Source organism: Doryrhamphus excisus, chromosome 1 (genome assembly GCF_030265055.1).
Source record: "Doryrhamphus excisus isolate RoL2022-K1 chromosome 1, RoL_Dexc_1.0, whole genome shotgun sequence".
In the NCBI taxonomy this organism is placed as follows: Eukaryota; Metazoa; Chordata; class Actinopteri; order Syngnathiformes; family Syngnathidae; genus Doryrhamphus; species Doryrhamphus excisus.
Window position 1 is genome coordinate 41,390,636 of NC_080466.1, and position 26,970 is coordinate 41,417,605.

The 26,970-nt window shown below is 40.7% G+C and overlaps 1 protein-coding gene across 10 annotated transcripts in view; it reads right to left on the bottom strand.

Annotated features, from left to right (window-relative positions):
- Positions 1-26,970, bottom strand: part of cadpsa (Ca2+-dependent activator protein for secretion a) — a 95,320-nt gene that overhangs the window by 7,480 nt on the left and 60,870 nt on the right. For 6 of the 10 annotated variants that reach the window (XM_058065746.1, XM_058065765.1, XM_058065775.1 and 3 more), the window contains 4 exons: positions 24,939-25,013; positions 24,677-24,760; positions 21,357-21,389; positions 18,436-18,543 (listed from right to left, as the gene is read on the bottom strand). In XM_058065746.1, the coding sequence (XP_057921729.1) occupies positions 18,436-18,543; positions 21,357-21,389; positions 24,677-24,760; positions 24,939-25,013 (300 nt within the window). Of the gene's footprint in view, positions 1-18,435; positions 18,544-21,356; positions 21,395-24,675; positions 24,761-24,938; positions 25,014-26,432; positions 26,448-26,970 lie in introns of all 10 variants that reach the window. The other 4 variants (XM_058065755.1, XM_058065719.1, XM_058065699.1 and 1 more) reach the window with 2 other exon arrangements.

Consider the following 26,970-nt stretch of genomic DNA (forward strand, 5'->3'; position numbering starts at 1 on the left):
TAGTTGGGAGCTGAAATTTTCCTGAAACTTACCTATGTTCTACTGCTGATTACTAAAGAATGGAAAAAGGTACAATCAAACTGATCTTTCTTTTGGTAGCTTCATGTTTATACTGCATAGCCACAGAACACAATATTCCGATCACATCCAATTTTGATCCATTCTGGGAATGCCAGTGTTCACTAATTTAAGGTAAATTTAATATCACACATCTATTTTGAGATTATGGCAGCAGTAACTAAATCAACGTGCTTGAAATGTATCTTGATGTTTTTCTCCCTTTGTTTTTTAGTTGGGAGCTGATATTTTCCTGAAACTCACCTATGTTCTACTGCTGATTACTAAAGAATGGAAAAAGGTAAAAGCAAACTGATGTTTCTTTTGGTAGCTCGATGTTTATACTGTATAGCCACGGAACACAATATTCTGAAAGCTTCGTCAACTCGTCTCAAATGGCCGCTACAGAAGGGGTTATCTGTTGTAAAATGGCCAAGGTTGAATGAGTCCATTCATTATTGTCCCAATCCCTTATTGCTCAAGTCTTTTCAACAAAGTCCACTGACAGATTTGAGGTCGTCTACAACATTCCGCCATCCTTCGGTTGCCTTCTACCAAGTGACTCGGCGTCAAGATCCTTTTTAGGACATGGTTTGCATAACGACCACGCTCAAATGGCGTGACGGCGGAAAACGAAGAGATCAGGTCACGGAAAGGAACACGGGTGAGGAGAAGATGAATCAGTGGCGACCCGGTGCCAGCAGCATGGTATCTGTCGCTGTGTGCCTGTGAAGGCTTCAGAGTGGCAGCAGGCCTGTGATCTCGCCCCAAGCACAACCCCCCACCGAGAGGCCAGGCTTGGAGTGACTGATCCACTGACTGGCTGCTCTCCCTCTTTGCATCATCCCCTCCTTCTTGGCGTCTCCTTGTTCTTTAGACTCTTTAGACACCGCGCCGCACAGCTCCCATCTATAGACATTTGTCACAGCAGCCATTTTGTGCCCTGTTGGGCTTTTACTCCTCCTCACTTTATGTCAAAAAGAAGCCTGACAGTTATGTCACAAGTTTTCTTGCCGCCACGGCATTTGGGAGGTCTGTCAATGATAACTTGTCGAGACATCATGTCTGTGATTTTCACCAACTTTTAGGTCTTTTGAATGCCAACGTGAATGTTCTACCCGTTTGACAAAAAGGAAACCAAATGAAAGCGGAGCGAAGACATCTCCTGACTTATCGCTAATGTCCATCTCCTGACATTACATTTTCACGTTGGCGTTTCGATCATATAAGAAGATTTTCTAAACATAAGGCTATAAAAATAACCAATTACCTAAAAATGTCATCCAATACTTCTCTACAAGAGAGGAGAAATATGATCTCAGGTAAGAACTAAATTTGAAAAAAATCTAAAAAGCCATAGCATTTCAGTATGTGGAATCAAACTATGGAATGGATTGAGTAAGGAAATCAAACAATGCACAACGATGAGCCAATTCAAGAAACAATACAAGCAGTTGATGTTTGCTAAATACAAGGATGAAGAGTCTTGAACCAGTCATGATGTGCTATATATATCACTATATTGATGGTTACTATGGTAACCATTATGTCATTGGATGCTCATATCACCTCGTACTTCGGTACGAGGTACATTATTAAAAAAAAAAAAAAAAACTATGGAAAAAATTATGGAAAGCAGGAAGTGAACAAATGTAACAGTTACTGATTGTAAAAGTACCAGATGGAGGGGTAGGATTTATTAAGCTTTGCTTCTTCCTACTCCTTTTGGACATGTGGAACTGAGAACTGATTATGGGATGCATTCAATTGTAATCTGATGCATTCATTCATTCATTCATTCATTCATTTTCTACCACTTTTTCCTCACGAGGGTCGCGGGGGTGTTGGAGCCTATCCCAGCTGTCTTGGGGCGAGAGGCCAGCCAATCACAGGGCACATATAGACAAACAACCATTCACACTCACATTCATACCTATGGACAATTTGGAGTCGCCAATTAACCTAGCATGTTTTTGGAATGTGGGAGGAAACCGGAGTACCCGGAGAAAACTCCACATAGAGATGACCGAGGGTGGAATTGAACGCTGGTCTCCTAGCTGTGAGGTCTGCACGCTAACCACTAGATCGCCGTGCCACCTAATATGATGCATGTTCAAATAAAATAAACCATTTAAACCATAAAATTACCATTTTCATTTTGTATTGAGATGTGGACTCCTATAGAGCAGCTACACACAATAACCATTACCATTAAACCATCCGGATCTAAATCCACTTGGGAAGTGACGTTTACAAAAACGGACATCAGTTCCAGACAGTTCAGTGGACGCCCTCAGTGAAGCCATCTTCACCTGGAAACCCTGGAATCGAACATGAAACCCTTTTTGATCAGTTTAATGCTTGCTTGCAATTTTACAACTGGTCTAACCAGGAGTGTACATACAGTAAATAGGCTTTAACTTGATCGGTTAGTCTAAACGGAACTCCTTCCGCCATCTTCCGGAACCAAACCAAGAATAGCACAGCCTCCTCCCAAACAGCTTCCACGTCCTGGACAATGTGATATTCCTTCAGGGCGTGATTAAGATGTTTTGCTGTCCACATGTTAAAGAAGATGAAAGCCAATTGACACTTGAAGAGCTCGTAAAGTGAACAGTGATTGCTCCGCTTGCTTTAGTCCTTTTGGCAGGAACGGACAAAAGAAAAATGCTCCCATCAGATGAATTCATCTTTTTAAGGCCGCGTGGGATCAGCAGGGGGCTCGCGTTTAACCACAGCCAAAAACAAGCGAAATGTAGCTCTGAATAATAATAACGCCATGTGAGTGTGTGTGTGTGTGTGTGTGTGTGTGTGTGCATACATACATTAGCGGGTTTTGTCACCTCGTGACACGCCGATGAACCCCTACCTATACACAAGCGACAAGCACGCCGCACACAACACCCGTGCGCACGCACTCACACATGCACACGGAGGGGCTGGGAGACGGCGCGACCTCCTGCCCCCATCTGACACCAACCCACCCATCCCTCCGAGAACCTCCGCTCACTGCCACACACAACCTTGCCTGGAAGCCAGCGTTCACACCCGAGTCTTAACATGCCACTTGGTGGGGGGGTGAGGGGGGGATGGGGGGGGGGCTGCCACCAGCAGGATATCATTTAAAAAATGGCACACATCATCTTCTCATCCGTGACTTTTTTTGCCATGTGGTGGGGGGGGTCACATGACAAGCACGTGGATACGAGTTTGATAACATCGCACCAACCGACAAATGCACCTAACGGCGTTGGAATTTATTTCCGTTTGGCAACTGATGTCACGTCCAAAATGCTAAGCTAACGTGTCCCTCGCAGTTGGACAACCCTGGCGAGGTATCGTACATCTGCCACGGCCTCATGTGAGACATCTGAGCATCCTATTCGGAATCGTCTTATGGAAAAATGACGTTCCATTTGTCGTGCTACTTGTCCGTGATGTGAAACGGCGATCGCTGCAAAAACCTTAACATGTTTTTTTAAAACTGTGGCGATGGCATCGACCGTTTTTTTGCATTACCAAAAAAATGCCTCGCATACGACCATACAAATCATCCACGCATTGGTGACTCGGTCTCTGTGATGAATGGAACACTACTCTTGCGGCCATAACCCACACACAGCTAAGCTCAGCTCTGAACGCCACATGTCACTTCCTGTCTGCCTGCCGCTCATCGTGCATATTTATAGTAACACACACACACACAAGCACCAATCTTATTTATGTCTTAAATAGCTTATTTACTATTATTACATCTCCTAATTTGAGTAATATGAATGTAAAGGTGACTATAGGGGTGTTAGTTCATGCCTACAGGGCTCTAATAATGTTTAATATTGTCTAATATTGTCTAATGCAGGGGTGGGCAAACTTTTTGACTCGCGGGCCGCATTGATTTAACAAAATTGACGGGGGGGGGGGGGGCAGACTATATAGTATTTTACATGCAACAGTCCTATTTTTACGCATATTTTACATGTAAAAGTGTCATGCAATCTGCTATATGTGCACTTTGAAATCATTTATTTGATGTAAAGTGTGTTGGAAATTAAATGTATTATTATTTTTATTACTATTATTGTCTTTATTATTACTTTTTTATATATATATTATTATATTAGATTTGTTATTATTAGTTATAGTAATGTTATTATCATTATAGTATATTATTATTATTGTTAATAATAATAACAATAATAATATTACGACTATTATTATATTAATATTATTAACAACAATATGAATATAATAATAGTAATTATTAACAACATTCTTCTTATTATTATTGTCATTATTTTTATTTTTGTGCTTGTGTTACTTTTTCCAGGAGCATTTTGTAAACAACAGACCACATCAAATAACAAAATTGATAAAGCAGCTACCTCAACCATCAAAAAGTTGGCCCAAGCCACGATGCCAGGTTATGTGTTGAGTTTAAATGAAATACTTTGGAAAAAACAGGCGGGCCATATTGAAACACTTGGCGGGCCGCATGTGGCCCCCGGGCCGTAGTTTGCCCACCCCTGGTCTAATGTCTAATATTTAGAAGGTTTCTGTGCTATAATTATGCAAATATTTGATTTCTACTTTCAGGAAATTCAGTTATCACTGTGGGGTCCATGACCCATTAACAGTGATAAACGAGGGATTCACGTATTTATATTTTTAAATGTTATTTCTTTGATACCATCATTGTGAAAAGTACTCGGTTGCTCAAATCCATCAAATTCGTAGTAAGTTCACACTTGTACACAAACAGGAATATGAGTTTAGGGGGGGGGGGGGGGTAGGAAACGCAGCTGTACACAGTTAGACACAAAACCCATGAAAAGTCTAACGATTTGTAAGGTCGGTGACCCTTCTCTGAGGGGCTGCTCAGGAGCCTTTGTGCCGCTGAGAAGCATGAATGTTGGAGCTGATGAGGGGGCCCCACCACGGGGGGTACACAGGGATTACAAGCTACCGGGCCTCTGCCTCTTTCTGCCTCTGTTGCTGCTCCTGTGGGCATTCATGCATGTTTAAAGGCTGTGTAAGACCACCTATATCAGGGGGGGGGGCCTCAATTCACAGTTGAAGACGTCCAGGTCAGCAAATTTACAATTTATAGCACCCGTTATAAATCCATCCCAAATAATACGGGGTAGTAATATTTTAGAATTGTTGATGATAAGTGAGTATATGAGTAAAGGTGACTTCTTACATCATCTGTGACGATTCGTGATATCTCCATCGCCATCCGAGTAATCAAAACGCGGTTTCTTTTGGGTGCCCTGAAACACTCGTTTTGGAAAATGTGCTTCCACAGTTAAACAACAAAAAAAAAACGATACAATTTTGAAATATTTCATAAGTTTACACGATGCATGAACGCATAAAATACACTGCAGTAGATTAGCTTTACAGTATGTTGACGCTAAAAGTAGGTCCAAATCACATGTTGCGTTTTGATCTGACAAATCTTCAGTAACTTTAATCAAATGTAAAATAACTACAAGAAAAAATAGTGGCTTTTACACTGGAAATTATTTTATTTTTCTTTGTTTTTTTATTTTTTTAGCAAATTGTAGGCTATGCCAACTTTCTTGCAACTCCTAAAAACTTGAAGTAACAGAAACTGTATAGTCAATGATTCTTTTATTATGTCATGGGTGTGTGAGAGAGCGAGAGCAAAAGAGAGCGAGAGAGCGAAAGAGAGAGAGAGAGAGAATGTCCCGCTGAGACCCAGCTGTGTCTGCAATTAGCAGAAGGCATGGAATGATGATTGTGGGTGCAGCAACGCTAACGTCAAGTGACATGTTTCCTTGCCAAAGAAGAAGAAGAGAGAGAGGAAAGGTTGCGGAATCCCAAAAGCTACACTACTTTTTCTTTCAAACACACACATGCTAGCGCTGATAAATACACATAGTAACATTTGTAGGCACACACACACACACACACACACACACACATACACAAACAATGGCGCGGATAAGCTCGGAAGGAGTGGAAGCTCTAAATCTGACTGCAAGACATAATGCACTTTGAACAATGGGCTTGTCTAATTCTAGCTGGTCTGCTTTTCAGAGCCCACCGCTGGCCTATTCTAGTCCGGCTCACCGGCGCAGCAAAGTGGGTCCATTGATGAAGACACTCAATTACCATAGTAACTCACACAGTGGGTCGGAAAACTCCCTTCCAATCCCCATTCTGAGCACCAGCTCCGCGGATTCTCCACCCAGCCAGCTGCACGCTGGTCACCCAACAGCAGGTCTAAGGCTGACCCCCAGAGAGCTTTTCACACAATGGCGCTGGATGACGTCATGCCTCGGGCCACGGCTACACATTTCACTCCAGGGTTAAAGTCACGATACTCTTTTTGGTCCGCCAGTATTACTTCGACGTGGACTTTATGCGTCAGGATATTTTTACACGACTGCAATTGAGTGACAAAGAAAACCCGCGGTGGCTTTTATGTCACCTGCGGATTGCATCGTGCAATTTCGTCATCTCCAGCTGGTGCAATTCCCGCTAGAACGCTACACTTGATCTTGGCGGCGAGGTCGGCATGTCGGAAAAATACAATCATCAAACTGAAAGGGAAGTTTCCGACTGCCATACGTCAATTTCCACAAAGTAGGATTCAATGGTAATAAACTGAATATTTGCACAGTTACACGTATATATATATATATATGGAAATATGACAGAAAAATACAAAAAATAAATAAAAATTCTATGGTGTCCTGCCCCATCGCTCAGGTTATTTTTCCCTATTTAATGACTGCCAGAAAAAAGACAATTGTAAATGCAAAAAAATGAAAAAAATCCATACCAGGAACATTGCAAAAAACAGTATATCTGATTTTTATGCCGGCTGCACGGCGGTTTAGTGGTTAGCGTGCAGACCTCACAGCTAGGAGACCCGAGCAGCGAATCGGAAACATACTTTTTTTTTTTTTTAATGCAGAAGCTTACTGTGTGTTTTTATTCACGTTGATTGCTTCCAGATGATGAATTTATTAGGATTTATTATTAATGAATTTATTATATTATATTTTCATAGTTATGGCTTTACATTTTTATTGCCGGACGTAACAAAAGTAAATAAGCAATTTAAGACGTAAATAAAACTGCTAGTGGCTGCACGGTGGACGAGTGGTTAGCGCGCAGACCTCACAGCTCAGATACCCGAGTTCAATCCCACCCTCAATACCATTTACACATTAATAATACTCCCAAACCTCCGATTCCAACAACGTATTAATACTTCTTTTACGTTTTTTGTGTGAAATGGTTTCCTCCGGGCTGCACAGTGGTCTAATGGTTAGCGTGCAGACCTCACAGCTAGGAGACCCGAGTTCAATCCCACCCTCAGTTATCTCTGCGTGGAGTTTGCATGTTTTTTTTCCCGTTTTCTCCGGGTACTCTGGTTTTTCCCACATTCCAAAAACATGCTAGGTTAATTAGCGACTCAGAATTGTCCATAGGTATGAATGTGAGTGTGAATGGTTGTTTGTCTATATGTGCCCTGTGATTGGCTGGCGACTTGTACGGGGTGTACCCAGCTTCTTGCCCGAAGACAGCTGGGATAGGCTCCAGCACCCGGTAGAAAATGAATGAATTAATGATTTTTATGCCATTTTTTTATGACATTTTGACTTTTTATCCATGTAAATATAGAATTTCTTTGCTTGGTGAGCTACACTAAGTGTTACTTCAAACGTGTAAATGTATCTCGGTGCCGACATGTCCATAAAGAGGCTTTTCATAGCAGCTCAGCATCTCGTCTTGGATGTTGTCATCCTCGGACTCGCTGTCCATTCAAGCAAGGAGGTACACACACACACACACACACACACACACAACCAGACTAAAGCGGCACGACTAAAGTTTTCCCTCAACAAGCCAAGGGTTGGGGACACAAAAGGCGAAGCGCTGCTGACCATTGAGCGTAGTACGAACACCGCAGGCACGGCAACATAATGGGCTCCTTTAAGGAAGCAGAATGGGACAGTGAGGAGTTACCAACCAACCAACCGCTAACTTCAATATTTATACTAAATCTGAACGGGATTTGTGTCCCCTGAGTGTAGTCAATAGACTTTTTTTTTTTAAAAAAAAGTAATTGTTTAGAAGAGTTAGGCGCATATTTGCGATTGTGAAAGGAGACGGTTGTGTGTGTGTGTGTGTGTGAGGGGGGGGTATGTTGTGAAGAACTAAACAGTCGGAATTACGGTCAGCGACGTGTCATTGAGTAATCACACAATGAGCAACAGAAAAGCTATGCGGTGGACAATAACCCCCCCCCCCCCCAAAAAAAAAAAAGCCGCCAGCTCCAGGCCCTGAGAAAAGTAAGCCATTCTCCTCACAAAGAGCCGCTTAGGGTGGATTGAGGGAAGCGAAAAGAGGGCTAAAACACTTGTGGGCTCAGGGAACTCTATAGAGGGAGCGAAAATGGAATAAGCCAGCAAGCACTTGAGGGTCCCGCCGAGCACCTGAATGGGACAGAGGGGTGGAGCGCCAGAGGGGGGTCTGGCAAAGGTGAATGGCCTTCTTTTTGGGTCCAATTTGTCTCTTTTCACCCCACTCGGCCTGCTCCGACTCTGACAGATGAACAAAGAGGGAGCGGCGCTGGGCCACTCATCCACATACGCCCGTGAGCAGCTGTCACTTTTGTCAGGCAAGTTAATCAAACAAATGCCACCGTACCTCCCTTTTTACAAGGCAAAGAGGGTGAAAGGGGGGCTGTGAAAAGGTGATAGACACCCCAGAGATAACATGTGGGTCCTTGATCAATTCACCCCGCCAGACCTCATCAATGCACCAGCGGGACCCGATAAAGGAGAAGTCTCCATTAAACTTGTATTTCCACCCCCTCTCGGGATGATCGTGGCTTTAGCGGTCTTAGCCGTTTCCTCCCGGCAACACGGAGCTGGGAATCTTCAGCCAGGATTTGGAGACCCAAAGGAATGAAAGGAGGAAACAAAATGCTCCGTCTCCGTAATGATGAAGACGATAAGCTGCTTACAGACTTCATTAAACAGAAGGGAAAACTTTTGGTTGGAATAGTCACACACGGGCAATCTAACCTACACCGCCCGGCTGGGCTTTTTATGATGGCCATTATTTCCCGACTAATCCTTTTAAACTTTCTTTGCTTTAACCTAAAAGACTTGACGGATTCGCCTGGAAAAGCAGAAACCTTCACTGACGTAGAGACCGACATCCCGTGATACTGCAATATTTAGCAACGAATCAGAAACATACTTGTGTTTTTTTTTAATGCATAAGCTTATCGTGTGTTTTTATTCACATTAATTGGTTCCAGAAAATGAATTCACTAGGATTTATTATTTATGAATGGAATATTTTCATAGTTATGACATTGAGAATGGCTTTACATTTATATTGCCACACGTAGTAAGAGTAAATAAGCAATTTGCACGGCGTTCAAGTGGTTAGTGGACAGACCTCACAGCTAGGAGACCCGAGTTCAATTCCACCCTCGGCCATCTCTGTGTGGAGTTTGCATGTTCTCCCCGTGCATGCGTGGGTTTTCTCCGGGTACTCCGGTTTCCTCCCACATTCCAAAAACATGCTATGGATGGATTGATGGATGGATTGATGGATGGATCGTTTGATTGATGGATCGATTGATTGATGGATTGATTGATGAATGAATGGATTGATTGATGGATTGATAGATGGATGGATGGATCGTTGATTGATGGATGGATTGATGAATGAATGGATGGATTGATTGATTGATGGATGGATGGATTGATGAATGAATGGATGGATTGATTGATGGATGGATTGATGGATGGATTGATTGATGGATGGATCATTTGATTGATGGATGGATTGATGAATGAATGGATGGATTGATTGATTGATTGATGGATGGATGGATGGATGGATTGATTGATGGATGGACTGATGAATGAATGGATGGATTGATGGATGGATTGATTGATGGATGGATGGATGGATTGATGAATGAATGGATGGATGGATTGATGGATGGATGAATGGATGGATTGATGAATAAATGGATGGATGGATGAATTGATTGATGGATGGATTGATGAGTGAATGGATGGATGGATTTATTGATGGATGGATGGACGAATGGGTGGATTGATGGATGGATTGATGAATGAATGGATGGATTGATGGATGGATGTATCGTTTGATTGATGGATCAATTGATTGATGGATTGATTGATGAATGGATGGATTGATGGATGATTCGTTTGATTGATGGATTGATGAATGGATGGATTGATTGATGGATGGATTGATTGATGGATGGATCGTTTGATTGATGGATGAATGGACGAATGGGTGGATTGATGGATGGATTGATGAATGAATGGATGGATTGATGGATGGATTGATGAGTGGATGGATTGATGGATGGATGGATGGATTGATTGATGGATTGATTGATGGATGGATGGATGGATGGATTGATTGATGGATTGATTGATGGATGGATCCAATCGTGTCGATCATTATCACTGACATATATTTCAGTGAGTGCCAGGTTTTATTTGTCACTATTAGTCATGAACATTGTTATTGTTATCTACCATAACAATCGTTTGACATGCTTTTCATGATGTGGTGATGATTAACACTGCAAAAAATAAGTATAGTATCATCAAATATACAGCGAGCAGGTTCGGAGATCCTGGATTGGAAGAATACCGGAGTGCCGGACAAGGCGGAGTGAAGTTTGCATGTTGCTTAATCTCAGCGTTGATTGAATTGTTCACTTGGCGTGGCGGGCGACCCGGCAGTTGGTGACCGCATCTGACCGTCAAGTGGTATGGCAGCCGTGCCATCGCCCACTTGTTTGTTTCCCTTTTACCACTCACAATTTAAGCACCCCCCCCCCCATTCCCTAGCGCCACACACAAACATCCGCCCCTCCACCCTCCATCACCCACTGTGAGCAAAGTACAGCGGCGGCGACAACAATCTCAAAGCCCTCAATCTGCAGCTCAATCTGACCCCTGACCTCTCCCCGCTCCGCCACAGCCATTCAGCAGTTGGCGAGCACAGCTCAGATTAAAAAGCGGTTTAAAGTTCGTCACACAGAAGTGCAATTTCGCCACGCTTGTGAAGCTGATAACCATCCAAGGTCAACGGAAATACTTCAAATCAATCAATGAGCCGTTCTCCTAATCCCCTCTGGGCAAAGGCAGATTAAGTATATAATTGACCTGTGTAATCCCTGTATCTGCAACTCTAGCCTCGGGGGGAGGCTCGGAGAAAGGAGGGGTCGGCTTTAAGACGCTCAACTTGTACCGCGCCGGCTCAGCCCTCTTCTTCCTTAACCCCGTTTCCCCTCTTCCTCCGAGCCCGCCTTCCCCATCGCGGGCCTGGAGCGGGTGCGAGGGAAGCGGCGCGGCAGGAAAATGTGGCATATCAGTGCGGCACTGGATTTGTCTCAAGATAAAGACATGGCTTTTTTTAATCAATAATCCCTGGCTGCCTTGTGCTAAGTCCCCTCTCCAGTATCATTTAAGCACATCTGTTTTAATCTGGGCCACTCTTTCAAGAACTAAACCGAGCGAGGGAGGGGGCAAAGGGTGCACAGGGACTAAATTAATTTTTCCCTATTCTTATAAGACATAAACACGCATCACGGTTGCCTGCATGTGGGACAAACGGGAATAAACAAAAGCAGAGACGCTTCTTTACCCGTTTGACATTGCAAAATTTCCCAATCTTTCCATGGTACGGAATTTTGGAAATTCATTCATTTTTCAATGGGAATCGATAAAAATCAAAGGGAGTTGGGTTTTACATAACAAAGAGCACTGCACAAATACAACACGCATTTGTCTTTTCATGCTCCACAGTTATAGCTAAGCGTCCTTGAACACAACGTTTTTAATACAAAAACATCTGTTCATTGATCATCTTACAATATCATTCATTACTGGTGAGTATGGGCTGCACGGTGTACGAGTGGTTAGCGCGCAGGACACACAGCTAGGAGACCCGAGTTCGATTCCACCGTTGGGCATCTCTGTGTGGAGTTTCCGGTTTCCTCCCACATTCCAAAAACATGCTAGGTTAATCGGTTACTCCAAATTGTCCATAGGTATGAATGTGAGTGTGAATGGTTGTTTGTCTATATGTGCCCTGTGATTGGCTGGCAACCAGAAGACAGCCCGAAGACAGCTGGGATAGGCTCCAGCACCCCCTGCGGCCCTCGTGAGGATAAGCGGTAGAAAATGAATGAATGAATGTTTCTTAACTCATGCAATACCAACGATGCATTCATGCGTTTTTATAAACTCCAACGCCCGCTCGCTTCCAGTCCCTATATCAGCGGTAAGCAACCCACGGCTCCAAAACCACATGTGGCTCTTCAGTCGCTTTGTTGTAGCTCCGAATGGGGAAAAATAATATAAATAATAACGAGTTTTGAAAAAAATCTGACTTTCTGTGAGACCCTATACTTGATCAACTCTGCTTTTTCTCCGCTGAACTACTTTGATATTTTGAAAGTTTATAAGTTTATATTTTTATCTAGATCGATTTATAAGATGTTTTTAAATTATGTTTTGCGGCTCCAGTCCATTTTCAAATTTTTTTATTTATTTATTTTTTATTTTCTTTAGTGAGCGAGGGGCTAAAATGGCTCTTTTTATAATAAAGGTTGCCGACCCCTGCCTTATACTGTAGACGTTGTAACCTGTTGTTTGAGATATGCTAATCTGCCCTTGAGCGATTATAATCAGTACAGACGTTAATTTGTTCTAAAACTTATATTTTTCATAGACGACGTAACACAAACAAACAAATCCAAAAATATTATCAAAACATACATTTTTATAAACAATCATTCTACATCATTTTACATGCAGAAGATAATTTTGAAATATAAATGATGACTAAAATAAACATATAACATCATTATTACTTTTATTTTTTATAATTTTTTATTTAATTATTCCCCCTCAGCAGTCATGCTCAATAAAAAATGGACAGAAAGCAAGTCAGCCATGTGTCTTGGGGGTGGGGGGTGGGGGGGGGCTTTGTTCCGGCCCTCCATTTCACAGAATGATCCAGTAAACAAGCAAGTGGACTAATTTATTACGTGTAATGTTGTGTGATAACCAAGACTGTTCGACATAAGGCGCGAAAAAAGTTTGCACATACGAAAATCGTGGCGTTTCAACACCGAGGTTTGACTGTCTCATGAATATTCATAATATTCATATCGAGGCTAGGACAATTTGGTAAAAGGCGGCGTTGTTAGGAGATTTTTTTCAGGCCATTTTCCCATTACGTGCATCCATAGCTGCCTCTTTTCATTTCTTTTAAAATATATTCATCTGAGAAAATAGAAATACGTGCGTTCATGTCTCACAGAAAGATTCCGTTTTGACTTTCCGGTTTAGCGTAATCATCCCGCCGCACCTGCTTCCTTAGCGTTTCCACCATGAAAATATAATAACAGAAGCAACATGATGTCTTCCTCCACGAGTCTATGACAGATTATATGTGTTAGCACTTGTTACCAGAGTTAATCTGAGATTATGTTTAATTTCTTAAGACGTCCTTGCTTATTTAACCTTAGCAGTATTAGACCACATATGTCATGTACACATGAAATTATGAGCGTTGACATATATTCTGAAATGAAGACGGAGGGTCAAAGGCATGTCAAACACCCAATTATAATGACTTTCAATTGAAAAATGTTTATTATTACATATTATAGTGTAGTATATTATTGGCAGACAAGTATAAAATGAAGCGAGAAGAAGAGACATCGCTGTTCATCTTCAGATTACAGATTCAGAGGGTGATGGAAATTACACTTTGACGTGATTTGAAATGGAATCTCTTTAGGGAGAGATTGGGACACTTTGATAGCATTGCCGTCAAAAGATTTTAAGAGGTTAATCTCGTCAGGCAACAGTAAAAAAAACATGCCATGACAGCTCATAAAAACATCATAACACATCTTTCTAGTTTTTTGGGGGGGTGAAAAAGGACATAAATGGAAAGAGCTAACGTATTTTTACCCACCATGAATAGATTTGTCAGATTTTTGTACAATAACAAAATATGAAAAAAATAACAAAGCGTAATACAAAAAGAATGGAAGTGAACCAAATTATTTTTTCCCATAAGAAATAATGTAAATGCATTAATCTGTTCCATTCATTCATTCATTTTCTACCGCTTTTCCTCACAAGGGTCGCGGGGGGTGCTGGAGCCTATCCCAGCTGTCTTCGGGCGAGAGGCGGGGTATACCCTGGACTGGTCGCCAGCCAATCACAGGGCACATATAGACAAACAACCATTCACACTCACATTCATACCTATGGACAATTTGGAGTCGCCAATTAACCTAGCATGTTTTTTGGAATGTGGGAGGAAACCGGAGTACCCGGAGAACATGCAAACTCCACACAGAGATGCCCGAGGGTGGAATCGAACTCCGGTCTCCTAGCTGTGTGTCCTGCACGCTAACCACTCGTCCACCATGCAGCCCATACTCACCACTAATGAATGATATTGTAAGATGATCACTCACATTCATACCTATGGACAATTTGGAGTCGCCAATTAACCTAGCATGTTTTTTTTGGAATGTGGGAGGAAACCGGAGTACCCGGAGAAAACCCACACATGCACGGGGAGAACATGCAAACTCCACACAGAGATGCCCGAGGGTGGAATTGAACCCTGGTCTCCTCACTGTGAGGTCTGCGCGCGAACCACTAGACCGCCGTGCCGCCCCAAGGAATAATATAAATGCATTAATCTGTTCCAGAAAGACAAAAACATAGCAACTGCATAGGCCTGAGGAGGCCTGTGTATTAAAGGGTATGATGATGGCGGCAACCAAACGGCTGCTAGAACCAACCAGCTTGTTTCTACCAATTAGAAGGTGGGGTCTCAAATAGGAAATGACAAGACAACATCGATAACGTCCTGAAATTTATCCACTTTATCATCTGATCGATGGTTTATTTACTCTCGTAGACAAAACTTTTAGGCATACTAGGGTCAAATCAAACCAGGAAAAGCACAACAAAGCAGCAGGGAGACAGCCAGAGACACCTTCATCGGCCTGTGCGATGCCGGCGGCGGAACTAATCGAGCATGACAACAAAGAGAAGTCGTAGTGAGACTAATCCTGACAGAAAACCTCTCATGAAGGAAAAAAAACAGATACGGGTCAAAGCAATGGGTCAAGAATCAGCAACAAGCGGCACACATGCAGCACCGGACACCTCTGTCGGGTCCGACGGAGAGGAAGAGTATAGGAGACAGATTGGCACCTCCAGGCCTCCTTTAACAAAATGGCACAGACAGATAGAAGCAAGCGTATAGATGTCTCCACTAGTCGATACCCAGACACGCATTTATATCCAAGTGGCATCCACTAGTATATCCAATGCATTAGCAGTGGGAAAGTTCATTGTTGTTGTGCGGGGGTCGATCGCATGGCATTGAGGTGACTCTGTCATCACCATGACTGTCTTTGTTTACGCCAGGCTACGGGATCGCCGTTTACGCAGCCACAGAACGTGTTTGTAACTGAGAGCGAATCCCAGGATATTGTTATTTTAACAGTGTAACAACATAACAATCTGACTCGCTGTGTCATCTGACAAAGAACACTAAACTCATCACACAGCAACTTAACACTCAAACGGTATACATGACAAAATATACATCGTATATATGAATACGAGTTTAAATGAAAAAAAAACAAAAAAACAAACCCAGTCTTTCCACACTGCATTCCGTCTGAGCGACGGCACTGCGGTGATGTCAGCCTCCCTGCTTCCTCTGGTGGACAGAGGCAGCAATGCAGTGTCATCCGTTTTCTATGCCGCCTGTGCTCGGACGAAATGCGTTATGGAAAAACTTTAAAATAGTTTAATTGTAACTCATAGTGGCAAATCGATTATTTGCTATACCTTTTGAGTGTTAAGTTGACGCGTGATGAGTTTAGTGTTACTGTAAGATGACACCGTTACATTCAGTCACGACCTGCTTTTCCAATGAGTTGACAAGATTGACTCCGCAGTATTTAAACGATTGGTAGTGTCTGATAACTTAGCCGTAAATTATCCGCACTGATTTGGGAAGGGAAAAAAAGAAGAAGCCTAAAAAGTACCACTTCCACACTAAATGGGAGGACAACTTTTTTTTTTTTTTGCTGACTCCATTGTGCAAGTAATGTCATGTACGCTAATGTCTCATCAATGAGAACAGAATACTACATATATATTCAATATTCAATATAATAGGAACGCCTGTACATCAATGTACTCCAGCAGTACGTGGAGTTGGCAGAGGGGATATACTAGTTACTATATTAGAATGTTGTTTTTGGGCAAGCCTGACAGGATATAGACGGATGAAAAAGCAAACCCGCTATGCTTATGGAGGCTGATTTGGATTAGCAAAACCAAAGAGTAGTTGTCCGTCTGAGCCAGGATGAACCAAACAAGCAAGGAGATAATAAACACATGGCGGACTTTCTCAGCACCTGCTAAGTTGAGCAAGGACTTAATTGTGACTTTGTTGACGCAAACATGTTTGTGTGATCTTGTTTAATGGCATGTCAAGGAATGTTTGCAGTCAGAGATTAATCACAGGTTATTTATCAGAGCCAGATTCTGACGTGGAGTCGTGAGGAGGTTGTGGTGTGTACAGCAGCGAGGTTTAAGTCCTCACGGATCACACCAAACACAGCTGTCAGACTTACAGCACATAACAAAAAAGGCAGAGGATCTGTGCAAAATCAACAGCATAAAAATTTGTAGAAACTCTTCCGCTCGTCACTTGAACTCATCATGTCATTCTTATACAGTACCTCTGTTTGTCAGACATTGTTTCAGTTACAATGCTATCAAATGAAGTTCCTTTTGGGTGGAAATGTACTTCATACAAGTGATGGTCGGTTTGGCTTTTTTGTTTTTTTTATCCACAACCCTTATGTGAGAAACGAACACAATACTCCATTTAATAATAATTTCATAATGTGACCTACATATTAACCAATCATTGTTATTTTCATTCATTCATTTTCTACCGCTTTTTTCCTCACGAGGGTCGCGGGGGGTGCTGGAGCCTATCCCAGCTGTCTTCGGGCGAGAGGCGGGGTACACCCTGGACTGGTCGCCAGCCAATCACAGGGCACATATAGACAAACAACCATTCACACTCGCATTCATACCTATGGACAATTTGGAGTGGCCAATTAACCTAGCATGTTTTTGGAATGTGGGAGGAAACCGGAGTACCCGGAGAAAACCCACGCATGCACGGGGAGAACATGCAAACTCCACACAGAGATGGCCGAGGGCGGGGACCGAACCCTGGTCTCCTAGCTGTGAGGTCTGCGCACTAACCACCAGACCGCCGTGCCGCCTCATTGTTATTTTTAACATAATTTTTTTTATCTTTAATTCTGTTTTTAATGTCTAACTTTCTATATCTGACTGCTGTGCCCCGCCCCGCTTTTACTCATGTTTTAACTGTGTATTAACCAATTAATGTTGTATTTTGGTGTCTTTGAATATTTTAAAAAGCGCTATACAAATAAAATGTATTATTATTATTATTATTATTATTATTTTGAGTTTGGAACATTTTTTGGAGGTGTTTTAGATGTGTTCATTATGTGTGTGCATTAATTAGCTGCCTCTTTTTTTTTTTTTAGCTCTTTTTATATCTTTAGAATGCACAGAAAAGATAACACACATTAAGATTGTGGATGATGGTCCCAGTTCTCTTGGGTCAATTCCCTTCTCGCTTTTTGTTGATTTTGTTGTTGCTTAAATTAAATTTTGTTACCAAAGCACATGTCTAATATAAAACTATAATTACATTCTGCAAGTAAAATGTGCAAGTAAACAGTCAAAATCCGCGCTGGGCTGCCTAAAAACATCAAACCAAGACATCTTACAAAGTGATCTTTTTGTACCACTTTTTATTCCCCCCCCCCCATCATTTAACTGTTGTTTGCTCACTCGGAAAAACAAGATAATCCTGCAGGCCTGCAGATTAGACAGAGAGCTGCAAACTCATCTAGCTGCAGGGATTGTTTAAATACATTTTAGGGGGCGACATCCTCCATTTGGTGTTGCGCTGTTTTGGTGTTACTTGACCCCAGCTTAAGTATTTAAGGCAAACATTGTCGTGTGACTTAACGGCAAGTTCATTAAAGCTTGAGCTGTTTACTTTTAATCAACGGCAAGAAGTTGTGCATCAAGCATTACAAAAGATCCATCATGGAGGACTTTTTTTTTTTGTGTGGGCTGCAACTGTATTCATATGAAAAATTATGATATTCACTTTTGGGTGAGATTCGGCATATGGAAAGTAAAGCTGTGGTTTACTTACATCAAATAATCGTTCGATGTACACTTCCTCATTGACCTTCTCCCGCAGCATGTCCTGGGAGTGACGGACAAAGGTCACATAACCATCAGCTACATCCATTCCGGGCTTCTACAGAGGCAGGAATGAGGAAACAGTGTTAGCGCAGTAATAATAATGCAAATTTGTCACATAAGGTAACATTTACGGTTTATAAGCAACTACTTTTTTCTTAAACTTTGAACCCTGCAGCCTCTGCGACCTCTACAACTAATCACAAAGAGCGAATCCCAGGATATTGTTATTTTAACAGTGTAACAACATAACAATTTGATTCACTCTGTCATCTTACAAAGAACACTAAACTCATTACACAGCAACTTAACACTCAAACAGTATACATGACAAAATATACATCGTATATATGAATACGAGTTTAAATGGAAAAAAAAACCCAAATCCAGTCTTTCCACACTGCATTCCGTCTGCAACAGCACTGCAGTGATGTCAGCCTCCCTGCTCCCTCCGGTGGACAGAGGCAGCATTGCAGTGCCATCCATTTTCTATGCCGCTTGTGCTCGGACGAAATGCGCTACGGGAAAACTTTAAAATAGTTTAATTAAAACTCATAGTGGTAAATGTTTGTATATTTATTTGCTATACCTTTTGAGTGTTAAGTTGACGCGTGATGAGTTTAGTGTCATTGTTATTGTAAGATGACACTGTTACATTCAGTCACGACCTGCTTTTCCGATGAGTTGACAAGATTGACTCCACAGTCCACAGTATTTAAACGATTGGTAGTGTCTGATAACTTAGCCGCAGGGTTCAAAGTTCAAGAAAAAAGTAGCGTCTTATACCCCAGGAATTACGAGACCCAATCCAATTCAAGCTGGATTGTCCAGTTTTATTGACAAGGAGGATGTAGTGGAAAATGATGCTCGAATGGCCCCCGTGTTTGATTGACTTGGGAGTGTGAGTTTGGCTGCCAAACAACTCTCGCAGTCTGGCCGTGTGCAAAGTGAACTCGGCCTCGGCAAATACTCAGTGGAGTTTACCAGGGACAGCAGATTGTGAGGGGGACTTGCCACTCTGACTTCTAAAATATTAAAATATTCACTGTGGACGACTTCTTTCACAAAAAAATGTAGCTTTACAAACCTTTATTTTCATCAGCAAAAAAAAAAAAAAAGGTAAAGAAACTCTATTAACACACTTGTAATGGCGATGGCGGCGTGTAAATGAATACCCTTTTTTACCAGTGTATTTCCAGATTCGTACGTGAGGGACATAATTAGCATGCTGGACTGGGAAGTGCGACCCCTGCCAGCATAAGCGATGCCTCGTCACATTCACTGACAAGCCATTCATTTGAAATTTGTCATGTGTTGGCAGCTAATAAAGCTCGGATGCACACACACACACACACACACACAACGCTGACACACTCCCAAACACACGCCACCGCAACCGCCACTCTGACAGCAGAATGGGAATGTGTTGTACAACATGGGCTCACAATGTACACGCCGCACGGAGCGAGGCACGAGGCAGGCTGGCTGTCGGTGTCTGGCCGCATGAATATAAATGGACACCGGAAACAACAAACACGGGGACGTATCAACACCGTCTGGATTACGACTCTGCAAATGAAAGCTTGGTCAAATATTCACTGGCGTCAACAATATGCACCGCCATGGGACAAATGCTAATTTTTTAGCTTTATTCGTGATAGCTGCTGCATGAAAACCTGACAGTCGGACTTTACCATCTTCCTCCATATTTAAGAGTACAGGTTTTGCATGATTGTTTTTTTTTTTATTTTTTTTATTTTCTAGAAAAAAAACAAACTGTGCACTCTCATATTTAAGCTAACATTTTTTTGATTGACTAAATTTTGCCCGTCGGGCTGCACCGTGGTCTAGTGGTTAGCGCGCAGACCTCACAGCTAGGAGACCCGAGTTCAATTCCATCTTTGTGTGGAGTTTCCATGTCCTCTCCGTGCATGCGTGGGTTTTCTCCGGGTACTCCGGTTTCCTCCCACATTCCAAAAACATGCTAGGTTAATTGGCGACTCCAAATTGTCCATAGGTATGAATGTGAGTGTGAATGGTTGTTTGTCTATATGTGCACTGTGATTGGCTGGCGACTAGTCCAGGGTGTACTCCGCCTCTCGCCCAAAGACAGCTGTGATAGGCTCCAGCACCCCCCTCGACCCTTGTGAAGATAAGCGGTAGAAAATGAATGAATAAATTAATTTTGCCCATCATCCACAATGCTAATGCATTCTAAAGATATAAAAACAGATAAAAAGAGACAGCTTTTTTGGAACACGCCTCTTCCACCTACAAAGCCCGCTATTAAAACACCTCCAACTTACTGTACTTGCTGTACATTTACAAAATTTTACCATATAAGGATTACCGGAACTTCTTTCCTGTGTCCATTGATTTCACATAGCGACATAAAACGTGTTAACTTTTCCAAACTCAAAAACAAAAAGACAGTAGCAGTTGTGGCAGCTCCGAAATGTAGCATTACCTTTCGCTAGTGGCTTTTGTGCGGGGGAAGCTAGTCGCTAAATGGCTAGTAGCGATGTGGCTAGGTGTCACTACGCCAGTAATGTAATTCTTCGGTGTAACAATGTGAAAAGGGGACCTATCATGCTCTTTTGGGTCCTTTGTATTGAGATGCCCGCACAGAGAGCTTTCTCGCTCTTCCAGAATCTGCACCTATCCCAGCTGTCCAAAATGGTCTGTTTTAATTTATTCCACCCATGAACTATGAAGAGATGGCAAACATAAATAAAACAACTATTATAATAATAATAGCGTCAATGCAAATGTATTAGGAGAGCAATAAAAATGACCAAATGAGGGTCATTTGTTCGATAGCGTACATAAAACAACACAAATAGGAAATACAAATACAGAACGTGTACTTACAGGCACGTCCACGTACTTTGAGGCAGCTTTCACCTTGTCATAAAGGGGAGAGATACGGGAAGCAAACAGTGAGGATTCCGGCTATGATATCACAACTTGTCCAGCTTGCAGTTGAATCCATTTTTGTTCATCTGCATTTGAGACTGCATGTGATGGTTTCAAGTGCAAACGTGTACAATCAACATAGAGTTCATACGGGTCGTTCTGCATCATTCTACGTGTGGAAGAGGAGCGCTGATCACCAGTAAAAAAGTCATATTTCAGATCATTAGTAAAGCCGATCCTGTTCTCACTCTCTTTGACACTTGAAGGCAACACTGTAGTTCATTTGAGAATTCCAGCACGACTGAGGTGTCCTCTCTCAGGAAGGTTGGCGGAATCACAGTTTGTGAGGTCTGACACCCTTTAGCAATCAGAGATATGCAAAGGATGAAGTTGTTTCTAATTGAAAGTTTGTCAAATGGCTAAGCAGGTGATTTAACGCGCCAAATTCCACACGTCTGAAAGGAGTAGGAAGAAGCAGAGCTTATTCGGCCCTATAGCAATGTTACAATGTGTAACAATCAAGTTGAGGTTTGTAAATCTGTATGGACAAATTGCTGTAAATTGCATGAAGTGCAGTTGTTTTATGGCTTAGCATAGCAGTTCTTTGTAGTTAGCATAGCACTTTTTTGGTTAGCATAGCATTTCTTTGTGGTTAGCACAGCAGTTTCTTTGGGTTAGCATAGTATTTCTTTGTGGTTAGCATAGCAGTTCTTTTTGGTTAGCATAGTATTTCTTTGTGGTTAGCATAGCATTTCTTTGTGGTTCGGATAGTATTTCTTTGTGGTTAGCAAAGCATTTCTTTGTGTTTAGCATAGTATTTCTTTTTGGTTAGGATAGTATTTCTTTGTGGTTAGCATAGCATTTCTTTGTGGTTAGGATCATATTTCTTTGTTGTTAAGATAGTAGCATAACTGCATAGTAGCATAACATACCTATGGTTAGCACAGTAGGTGTTTGTGGTTAGCATAGTATTTCTTTGTGTTTAGCATATCATTTCTTTGTGGTTAGGATAGTATTTCTTTGTGGTTAGCATAGCATTTCTTTGTGGTTAGGATCGTATTTCTTTGTTGTTGAGATAGTAGCATAACTGCATAGTAGCATAACATAACTGTGGTTAGCACAGTAGGTGTTTGTGGTTAGCATAGTATTTCTTTGTGGTTAAAACAGTAGTTTCTTTGTTGTTAACATAGTATTTTTGTGGTTAGGATAGTATTTCTTTGTGGTTAGCATAGCATTTCTTTGTGTTTAGCATAGCATTTCTTTGTGGTTAGGATCGTATTTCTTTGTTGTTAAGATAGTAGCATAACTGCATAGTAGCATAACATAACTGTGGTTAGCACAGTAGGTCTTTGTGGTTAGCATAGTATTTCTTTGTGGTTAAAACAGTAGTTACTTTGTTGTTAACATAATATTTTTGTGGTTAGGATAGTATTTCTTTGTGGTTAGCATAGCCTTTCTTTGTGGTTAGGATAGTATTTCTTTGTTGTTAAGATAGCATAACTGCATAGTCGCATAACATAACTGTGGTTAGCACAGTAGGTGTTTGTGGTTAGCATAGTATTTCTTTGTGGTTAAAACAGTAGTTACTTTGTTGTTAACATTATATTTTTGTGGTTATGATAGTATTTCTTTGTGGTTAGCATAGCCTTTCTTTGTGGTTAAAACAGTAGTTTCTTTGTTGTTAACATAGTATGTTTTTGGTTAGGATAGTATTTCTTTGTGGTTAGCATAGCATTTATTTGTGTTTAGCATAGCATTTCTTTGTGGTTGGGATAGTATTTCTTTGTTGTTAAGATAGTAGCATAACTGCATAGTAGCATAACATAACTGTGGTTAGCACAGTAGGTGTTTGTGGTTAGCATAGTATTTCTTTGTGGTTAAAACAGTAGTTACTTTGTTGTTAACATTATATTTTTGTGGTTAGGATAGTATTTCTTTGTGGTTAGCATAGCATTTATTTGTGTTTAGCATAGCATTTCTTTGTGGTTGGGATAGTATTTCTTTGTTGTTAAGATAGTAGCATAACTGCATTGTAGCATAACATAACTGTGGTTAGCACAGTAGGTGTTTGTGGTTAGCATAGTATTTCTTTGTGGTTAAAACAGTAGTTTCTTTGTTGTTAACATAGTATTTTTGTGGTTATGATAGTATTTCTTTGTGGTTAGCATAGCCTTTCTTTGTGGTTAGGATAGTATTTCTTTGTTGTTAAGATAGCATAACTGCATAGTCACATAACATAACTGTGGTTAGCACAGTAGGTGTTTGTGGTTAGCATAGTATTTCTTTGTGGTTAAAACAGTAGTTTCTTTGTTGTTAACATAATATTTTTGTGGTTAGGATAGTATTTCTTTGTGGTTAGCATAGCATTTCTTTGTGGTTAGGATAGTATTTCTTTGTTGTTAAGATAGCATAACTGCATAGTCGCATAACATAACTGTGGTTAGCACAGTAGGTGTTTGTGGTTAGCATAGTATTTCTTTGTGGTTAAAACAGTAGTTACTTTGTTGTTAACATAATATTTTTGTGGTTAGGATAGTATTTCTTTGTGGTTAGCATAGCCTTTCTTTGTGGTTAGGATAGTATTTCTTTGTTGTTAAGATAGCATAACTGCATAGTCGCATAACATAACTGTGGTTAGCACAGTAGGTGTTTGTGGTTAGCATAGTATTTCTTTGTGGTTAAAACAGTAGTTTCTTTGTTGTTAACATAGTATTTTTGTGGTTAGGATAGTATTTCTTTGTGGTTAGCATAGCATTTCTTTGTGGTTAGGATCGTATTTCTTTGTTGTTAAGATAGTAGCATAACTGCATAGTAGCATAACATAACTGTGGTTAGCACAGTAGGTGTTTGTGGTTAGCATAGTATTTCTTTGTGGTTAAAACAGTAGTTTCTTTGTTGTTAACATAGTATGTTTGTGGTTAGGATAGTATTTCTTTGTGGTTAGCATAGCATTTCTTTGTGTTTAGCATAGCATTTCTTTGTGGTTAGCATAGCATTTCTTTGTGTTTAGCATAGCATTTCTTTGTGGTTAGGATCGTATTTCTTTGTTGTTAAGATAGTAGCATAACTGCATAGTAGCATAACATAACTGTGGTTAGCACAGTAGGTGTTTGTGGTTAGCATAGTATTTCTTTGTGGTTAAAACAGTAGTTTCTTTGTTGTTAACATAGTATTTTTGTGGTTAGCATAGTATTTCTTTGTGGTTAAAACAGTAGTTTCTTTGTTGTTAACATAGTATTTTTGTGGTTAGCATAGTATTTCTTTGTAGTACTTACTGTGAAAGAAAGAAAAGAAGAAAATAGTGTTCCTTCGTCGTATCTGGAGAGCTTTGCTAATACACTTTCCAGAATGACCACAAACTGAAAGAGTTGCAGAAAACATGTTTCGATCAGTTCTATATGTCTATGGAAAATAATACATTCTATTTTCATTTTATTTTATTAACACAAAACTTAACTTGGTGTTAACTTGGCTTTTACACTGTTGGATCTTAAGGAGGTTGTAAGTAGTAAGAAATAAATCCATTGGGTATTTTACCTTTGCTACCAGCAGCGTTATCATCTCCTTCACTGTCTCCTCAATGAGAAAGTCAATTTGGGAATGGTATTGTCTCTACGGAAAAAGGAAATCATACAACACAAATATTACTTACTGCCATCCATACTTGAAATCTAAGTACTGTCAATACTAAATATGGTGCTTACATCTTCAAATCCTCAGCTCCAAATACATCATCATTCATCTAAACTCATTGTTATGTATTTATTTTTTATCCTAGAGAAGAGGTATCCAGCGAGGGCCACATACGGAAAAATGAAAGGATGCAAGGACCACTTTGATATTTTGTCAAGCAACACGTACTGCAGATATGCTTAGAGGTATTTACATATATAAGCCTGTCAGGATAATTAAAAAAAACAAGTCAGTATCGGACCGATATGAGGGGATGATCACATCATAACCGATAAATCCGATAACATTAAAAAGGTTTGCAAGAGACCTCCATGGTGTCAGCACAGCTGCTCTGAGCGTGTGCCCGAATATAGTGCACCTTGCTGGGCCACAGCATGTGTCTCCCTCCCTTCTATACTCTGGTTCTCCTGATAGTCATGATGTGTTATAGGAATGTCAGGATATTTGGACAAATCAGTGTGCAGTTGGTCAATCCTAATTTGTTCCTACCTCCAGGTGTGCACAAACACCTGTTAAATATAATTTTTAAAAATATATATGTATATATAAAAATCTGTATTTGTTTGAAAAAAGATAAAGTGCATACTAAGTTGTGATCTAATGAAAAAAAGTTGTAAATTCACAAGAGTATGGTTGAATAATGAGGAAAAATATTGTAATTTTAATAGCATAAAGTTGAAATATTAAATAAAAAAATATGTTATTTTTTTAAAACAGAAAGTAGAAAATATATAATTGACCTCATCAAATAAAATGCTTGATCTGTGTGCTTAAGCAACTCATTCGGCATTTTAACAGAATTCACAAGCGTTCATAATAAGGGTGCCAGATTCAAAATTCAAATAATTTAACAATACATAACTAAATTGTCACCACTTTAACTATTACACCTTAACTGTATAAAATAACAACTTAAAGAGGCATAAGGCAGTCAAAAAGCATCATTTTAACTACAGCAAAGCATGCTGGGAAGGTTTCCAGTATGTGACCCTCAACGGACGCGGTTGTGAGTGAATAAAAAAGAAGTGAAGCTGAGCTGAAATGCTATGAAAAATGTATCGGAGTGGAGAATATGGAATGGTTGGAATCCTTGACACAGGTGGAACCCTTTTGTTACGCCAACGGAACGCAAGTCAGTCAAGACTGAGTAATAATCCGTTTGTTGTCAGTAATTGGTATGAGTCTCTGAGATGTCTCACTTCCACGCCAAGTATATTCAGCACTATCCACACATACGCTAATGAAATCCAAACAATTCAAGGGGAGGAAGACACACCACTAATTATACATTGGGGAAGACGAGGGTGTGATTACAATTGAATTTGCGGCCACACTCACCCAGTCTCTTACAAACTTTCACAAGACAAAGACGAAAAAGAAAGGAGAAAAAAAAGGCAACTGAGAAACAGAAAGAAGGAGGTGACATGGCATGTGTCATATTATTTGAATAATATCAGAGGATAAAAAAGCTGCAAATGAAAACTGAGAATGATATCTGTCAATAACATTCATATTGTTTTCACCGTATCGTGAATCATCTCATCTCATACTCCTACCGTGTCCCAAATGTTATTTACATCTGACTCATTCAAAATCTGGCTTTTGGATTCAACTAGTTCAGGGGTGGGCAAACTACGGCCCGGGGGCCACATCCGGCCCGCCAAGTGCTTGAATACGGCCCGCCTGTTCTTTCCAAAGTATTTCATTTAAACTCAACATACAACCTGGCATCATGGCTTGAGCCAACCTTTTGATGGTTGAAGTAGCTGGTTTATCAATTTCGTTATTTAATGTGGTCTGTTGTTTACAAAATGCTCCTGAAAAAAGGGACACAAGCACATAATAATAAAATATAAAAAATATATATTTTCCAATA